Below are 7,697 nucleotides of genomic sequence, written 5' to 3'. Positions count from 1 at the left end.
CAGCACTTTTGCATTGATAGAAATAGCGACAATAGCGACAAACTAAGCATTTGGGTTATGACATCTTATGTTAGGAAACAAGCATGAGATCATTTTATAGAGAACGCCACTTGACCTTTGAACTCTACATGACAGCCTACGTTTTAAAACTGCTTTGGATGATTAGCGTCTTGCGGTCTTTAATCTACATCTGTGATCCCAAGTGAACAAAACTTGATATACTGGTCTTATGGCGTGGTTCCTTTTGTTCCGTGTAATTGTGCAAACAAACGACTGACTGCTGACACTTTTACTTACCTCTGATGCTGTTTACCACTATGCATTGCTCTGATGGAGACTCCAGGCACAACATATTGAAAAGAGGTGAACAATGGGTGTACTTTGAGCTTGAACAAGCATCTGATGAGTAGGTCAAATCCACCTGAGTGTGAACTGTACAGGAGGGATGCAACTCAGGGAGATCTGACCTTTTCTAAAAGAAGTAAACATAGACCACACCATAGATTCACTGACCGGTGGATTCTTGCCGTTTGATTGTGTTTGTAACCTGTCTCTCTGTGCACGTTTTGGTTTCCTGATTACACCTGTTTCTGGCCTGCTCTGACTTGTTGCGCGTGCATTTTGTTGTTATATCTGTTGAAGAGTTTGTTCGCACTTCTTCCCTACCTTTCCCGCATTTTGGTTTTCTTCTCTCCTCCCCGTTTAATTCTTCTTTCCCTGGTTTTGTTTCCTTGGATTAGGAAGCTGTTCATTACCACAGCTCTTGTTCGCCCACCCCGGCTCATGTACACCCCTTGTTAATATTTTTTCTCTATTCACGTAGCCCAGTTTATGATTAGCCCATCTAAGTTAAATAAGACAGAAAGAAGACAGTTTCTGCTCATAATAGTTTTGTCCTCCTTCCTGAGGTGGATTTTAGTTGATTTTTTACTGATACCTTATGCTTTGAATAAACTCCCCCCGTATTATTGCCCTATACTGCAAAACTTCACAGCTGACAAATTATATTTTACACTGAGTTGACCCCAGTTCCACTGTCCAGTGCAACCTTTAACGTCAGGAACCAAATTTCTTCACAACTGTTTCTGAGAACGTCCCTGAGGCTATTACTCCATTGATACGGTCATCAGCTCCTCATATCAGTGCAGCTGACCAGACACTTTTACGTCCCGCTCTGCCTCCAGCCAAGTAGAAAAGGAAAACTCGAATCAATTACTCAGCCATATACTGCTCCCTTATCAGCTCCTCTATCCTGAATGACATAACGGCCAGATCATGTCTGAGCAGTACAAACTGTGGTAATTGTTTGATACCAGGTTGAATCAATCATGTGTATAATACCGTAAAAATAATGTAAAGTCGTAGAGCTTTGGCGATACACTACTTTAAAGTGAAAATGGAAAAAAAGTGATATGCAGTAGCAACAGTGCTCGGGGGTGATTATTTTCTCCTCTTCTTCCTCTTGTTTACTTTGCAGAAGCTGTAATAATGGCTGTGTTTATTGTCTTACCAATAGCACTACATGGTGTAATTATAGGCTTTTCGTGTTGCTCCCCTTCAGCAATGGAAGCCCGGATCTAACCACACAGATGCTAGATGGAATGTGAGACAAAACATTTGGAATAAAATGTTTTATGTTATTAAATGTGGATATATTGACACCTTTTCTAGACACAAATCTATATACATTTAGCGTGATAATTATAATAACAATAACAACATATATAGTGTGTTACATCAAGATAAATAGATGGTACACTGACACAAAACAATCCTACCTTTTATTAGTAGTCACACTATTCTCCTTCCGTTTTAAAATGTGGTTCAGATAAACATAAACTCCTCTGTAGCACAAATTTTCAGTAGCATGTGCCTGTTGATATTAACAGCCGATCATATCTTCACATACAGGGTGTAGCTGTTACTAAAGTATGGGCGGAACTTGTGGTTTACCATCTGCATTCTGATTGGCTGAGCTGTTACATCATGAAAATGTCGCACAGTACGATGACCAGATTTGCGTTAACTTACGAACTTTAAAAACAAACATTTAATGGGACAGTTTTTCTTCATATGTTAAATTTAATTTTAGTTATATTTTTGTGTAGACATTTGCATGTTGAGCAGCTGTTTACAGATCGTATGTTTTCAAATATAACATTTAACACAAACGTATCAACACTTTCAGATTTGTTATTTCCAGGCTCTTAATGAAGAATAAAATTACACGCCAGCTATCGAAGAAACTACAATGGTTAACTTGAAAAAACAATTCTCATTTTCTATTTTCCACTATCCAGGAAAAATAATCTTTTACTAAAAATTGATATCTCTAACGACACGCAGTGTTGTGTCCAAGACAGCAGGCTGGAAGTGGGTGTAATAATTTGTCAGGCATTTTATTGCGATTTACAGAGCTTAATTTATCCGTATCCATTACAACATTCTGACCACATCTTGATGTAATTAAATAGATGCAGTACATACCTGGAATCTTTTCACAACAACAGTACAGCAGTTTCTTATACATCTGTATATTCAATATATACACATATTTAATTTAACTTTAAAACATCTTCACACATCAAGACAAGCACAACTTCAAACTCATACCAGACAAATCTCCATATTCCTCAACATTACATTAGTTTTTACAATAAAATACAACTGCAAATCACCAGGACAGAAAAAAAGAAACAGTGAGGAGTTAAAGGTATTGAAGAATGATTTGAGGTGTGAGGCTGAAGGAAGAAAGTATGTATTTGCGTAGTATATACAACATTGAGGGGCTGATACCTAACTGCTTCATACAGGAAGAATTAAAGAACCAACTACTGTGATGCTGTTATGTCTGTTATCATGCCAGTATTGCAAAAACAAGAGTAATTCAGTACTATGTTCTTCGTCCTATCAAGCTGTCACAGTTTTTTTGACTAAACAAGACCTCACAAAAAACACAATCACTAGATGGATCTAAGGGGACAACTGGAGTGTTGATGGCCTGGACTTAATCCATCCTTATCTTCTGATTTGTCATCCTGTAGATGATGCTGTCATATCCTGGGTCCATGTTCCACAGGTTGTACGAAATGACAATGACAGCAATGGCCAGACCGATCATCAGCCACAGAATGATGTTAAAGACCACAGCATAGTGGAAGTTGTATTTGTAGGCCAGGTTGTATGGAATCCCAGGGTTACTCTGCAAAAAATATTGACCATTATTACGAACCCCTTAGTATGAGCAACAAGATAACTTAATCTGAACTGAAGGTTCCTTTCAAGTGATGTAATCTGGAGGCGGTTTTCAGTTTTAAGTAGAGATATATTTTAAAATAGTGACATCAAAGTTGAGTTTAATGGCATTTTTGTACATGTACTGCCTAAACTAGAATAAGAACAAGCAAGTTCAAAATCAATGAAGCCTTTATTTCTTGGGGAAAAGGACAAACCACGTTCTTTTCATACTCAAAGACAAATTATTAACCACAATGACACAAACCGTTAGAAGTTAAAACATTTGTGAATTTAAATTTTTTTTAAAAAGATTTAATTTTTAGCATACGGAAAATTACCGCTTCCATAAAATAAAAGTTACGTGTGGCAGTTTGAGTTATTACCTGGTTTCATCCACACACATAAGACTCACTGACGCTCTCTTCCAAAATCATTCTTACAATATTTTGGATGTAATCCTTGCTGTCTAAAAACATTCATAGCTACAGTCCTCTGTCTGAACTCCCTGCAACCTGTTCACTCTCCAATGGACTTGTCTCATCTGTCAATCCATGACTTTGATGCCTACCAAAACATGACTTACTTTGAAAAACTGTTGTCATTTGAAAAAATGGAGTGTTAGTGTATTAGAAAAATTCGAAGTCTCCAAAGTTTTTTTTGAATAGGGTTTGAGCAAGTTCAGGGGTAGAGACACCAGTGCATCATTAAGCTACCTTCAGTGATACCCAAAAATTCAGCAGACTAACTCCATGGTGCAGTACTACATAATTCACAGACTTTTCAGCAATCGTTTTCTGGCATGTATGATGTGTTTAGAAACAAACCAGCAAATAAGCTGAATTTGTCCACTAAAAAAAAGTGTGCTACTGTTCTGCCGAGACAATGAGGATGTCCCTAAAGCTGAGACTAAGCATTATACTTGTGTGGTAAACAGTTATCAAGTTGGTCTGCCTCAGACTTACAATTGACTCGGACTGCAGGATTGAACGAGACTTCCTGGTCAAAGGAGCCTCAAAGGTTTTCACCGTAACAACCTCCACCATAGCACTGTTGCCATAGAGACCATACACTTCCTCTCCAAACTAAAGCGCAAAAGACATAAACTTAGTTAAAAACAGTGGTTAATTTATTGACTGAAAAGATTCTGTTGATGGGGTCAAGAGCTTTTCCTTACTTTCTGGAGAACAGAGGCAAGAATGGCAATGGCATCTCTGTACTGAGGGGAGTCCTGGCCATAGAGCCGACTTAACTCCTCCAGGCCAGACAGCTCCAAGGAGTACAGGTCGGGGGAGTGGTCCCGCGCTAAATGTTTGTGTCTCTGCAGCTACAAGAGCAGGAGGCATGGAGATGAGAGTCAAATCTAATAAACTAAGCTCATCTTCAAAAGAAACAATTTTAGCCAACCTAGACTTACCAGGGCTGTGATATCATGCAGCACTTGAACCTCAGACAGGAAGAGCAAATCAGCCTAAGAAGCAAAACAATAGGGGTAAGATAGTTTTTTAAAGACATGTATTGATAACAGTGTATTTACATAAAAATAAAAATTTTAGAATAAACCATGAGTGCAATATAAAAGCAGAATCAGAGTAAACAGTAAACAGAGTAAACCGACATAAGACAATAGCACAATGATAGGGCTACAGGAGAGTATCATCTTCCAAGTTAAAAAACAGCTCTCATGTCATTACTGTCACAATCATGTTTTTGGAAACTACTGCACATTTAGAGAAACTTTGATTAAGTAGGGAGTAAGGCTTTATCCCACTTTAGCTCTTAAAATATGAGGGATCAACAGCAAATGATGCTGCTTTCTGAAACTGACTGACTTCTGCATTTCTGCTGAGGGAGTTAAGGGGCAGGGAGGCCAGCACAGAGCCATCCTGGGACAGCCGGGCACGGATCTGCTGCAAGGTAACTGGTAGGTCTTCAAATACAGCATTGGCCTTCCCAAGCATATACAGCCTCTGAGAGAGAAATCAGGTAATTAATTCCAATGAGTACCTTTTGCCATAAGAGTTATGTTACAGATTGATGTAACTGTTCATTACCTCCTCACTGGGAGCCAGCTGCAGCACTACAGGGGTGTCCTCAGCAAACAGTGAGTGTACCGTCTCTGCAACATTGTCCAGGGTGAAGGGTACTGGCTGCGAGAAAGAAGATGGAATCAAATTACCTTTGTGTGTTGTTTTCACATCCAGTTATATGACTGATGTCCAATACATCTAAATAAGGCCTCACATTCTCCAATGGGTAGGAGGCAACGCTTTGAGGGAAGTCCAGGCTATCAACTCCTCTCACCACCACCAGGGCATTAGCTCGAGGACGCTGGAACAATGGACCAGCCTGGAGGCCTGGCCAGGACAGATCCTGCACAAATAAACACCCACCGTAAAGACTCTGCTAATCATAACTCCGTAAATACGAACAGCAACTGACATTGTGGAGCACTGTTTAACAACAGCACCTCTTGAACAGAGAAGCCCATGGTTAAAGCCACCAGATCAGGAACCTTTTCTCCAGAGATTGGCCAGTCTCCTTTCTGAAAGGAGACAAACTCTGGAGCCTGCAGCACTGTTAATGTGTCCCCATGAACACCTGTGGTAAAAAAAGAAAGAAAACTGTAGACTATATAGCATAAAAACTAGTGAATGAAAAACACTGAATGAAACTGAACATATAAATAACATTTTGATAAATATTGTAGACAATAACAATTACATATGGGATTTTAATCAGGTCACAGAGTTGTGACACAGAACTGTCAGCTGGAGTAACATCCATACATATGCAGAGCCCACCTCGCAGAACTGCCACCTCCCGATAACTTCTGACACAACACCAAATACACAGATGACTTTGACTCCACTGGCCATGCATTTCCTTTCTCTGCTATTTTGCAACAGTGGAACGTGAAAGAAACCGTGTCACTTCTGATTGTGCAGCGCTACATATAATTCTAACGTTACATTACAGGAAACACCAGCATCAGGTTTCTCATCAGCCCGACTAGATCTTCACGGATCAGAGTAAAGAAAACCCTTTAACATCATAGAGGTGTGTGTATATGGAGGCACAAACTCGTGACAGAGAGCTGACCATGAAGAGGAACTACCAGTTAGGAGCCCGTCACATGACGGGAAACTCTTCTGTGAATAACTTACCAGACACAAGGACGCAACTAAATGTAAATTTCCCGTCATTATATATTATCTAGACTAATGTTTTTATTGCTATACACTTTCTGCACTCAAATGCTAGCGTTTACGTTTCGTTAATGCGCTAAGATAATGCAAGCAACAGTGCACAGTTTCTTTCACTATGATCCGCATATTAATAGTTAGTTGCTACCCCGCTAGTACTAGTAAAATATGACTCTTCACAATGCTGTTCACATTAATGCGACGGTTTTAGACCAAGCACAGAAAACACGGACGGTGGCAAACGTTAAGCTAGTGCGCGATGCTAACGTTGTTCCTGACTTGGTTAGCTAGCTCTCATCTACCTTGTGTATATATTCTGCTATTATGATTAAATCAAGCGGGAACAGGCTTCCCGACACGCGAATCACGACCATCCGCCGTTACACGTTTCTTACCGAGTGTGACAAAGCAATAGAGGACCAACACCACTGAATAAAGAGCCTCCATCCTTCGGCAGCCTCTCAGCGACATCTTTCTTCTTGCTCCAGCAGAGATCAGCTGAGCTGACGTCACAACAGCGCAAAGGACAATGGGACGTTTTGCGACAATCACATTTAATAGGAAACTCAAAATAAAATTATTTCTATTTTATCATTTTTACGTATTTTAAATATTACATTGCAACAGTTAAAAACCATCGGCACTACTCGAGCTTTATGCAAGTGCTCTATCGAGACTGTCTATTTCTTATCACGTAATTGTAGTTCCCTTGGTTCAAACGAACAATGTTTTCCTCCTTTTTTCTTTTTAATTTTAACATTTAACCTTCTATTTTTTGAAAGGCACAATTTTTTGAAAATGCCTTATGACAAATTTTAACATGGACAAGAGCGGAATCTATAGGCACTTCACAGATTTTATTGATTATAAATACAGTTTCAACTGAAACAACAAGAAGGTAAATGGTAAAATTTAATTTAGGACTCCAAGTAATGATTGCTTAACTTGAAAAATAAATTTTACTAGCTTAGTCAACCCCACCAATTCAGGGGGAACAGAATACAAATACAATACATAGCTTTTACATGGTCCCATACCATTCTTTTTTAGTGTTTGACAATTGAACAACAAAAATAATTTGCAGTTTGAATCGCTTATTGTCACTGATTTTTTTCGAAGCATCTCCAATTGCTCCCAGTAAGTGAATATCTTTGGTTCAATTTTGAACACATCACCCTAGGTTCCAAGTATTTGTAATAGACAACAATTGATCGATTAGTTTCACATTCCTAAGGATTCAGTTTTATTGATATTTGT

The 7,697-nt window shown here is 39.0% G+C and overlaps 1 protein-coding gene across 1 annotated transcript; it reads right to left on the bottom strand.

Annotated features, from left to right (window-relative positions):
• Positions 1-2,374: 2,374 nt before the first annotated feature.
• Positions 2,375-6,975, bottom strand: atp6ap2 (ATPase H+ transporting accessory protein 2). The gene is made up of 9 exons (XM_067515357.1): positions 6,836-6,975; positions 5,705-5,835; positions 5,479-5,607; positions 5,289-5,384; positions 5,067-5,204; positions 4,652-4,705; positions 4,412-4,561; positions 4,200-4,319; positions 2,375-3,202 (listed from the first exon to the last, which is right to left on the bottom strand). Exons 1-9 carry the CDS (start codon positions 6,909-6,911, stop codon positions 3,008-3,010), a joined length of 1,089 nt encoding a protein of 362 aa, XP_067371458.1. The 5' UTR covers positions 6,912-6,975; the 3' UTR covers positions 2,375-3,007.
• Between the last annotated feature and the right edge of the window lie 722 nt (positions 6,976-7,697).

This window comes from Channa argus, chromosome 9, assembly GCF_033026475.1.
Source record: "Channa argus isolate prfri chromosome 9, Channa argus male v1.0, whole genome shotgun sequence".
NCBI classification, from domain to species: domain Eukaryota; kingdom Metazoa; phylum Chordata; class Actinopteri; order Anabantiformes; family Channidae; genus Channa; species Channa argus.
The sequence above is the reverse complement of the archived record's forward strand: the minus strand, read 5'-3'. Positions and strand labels throughout refer to the sequence as shown.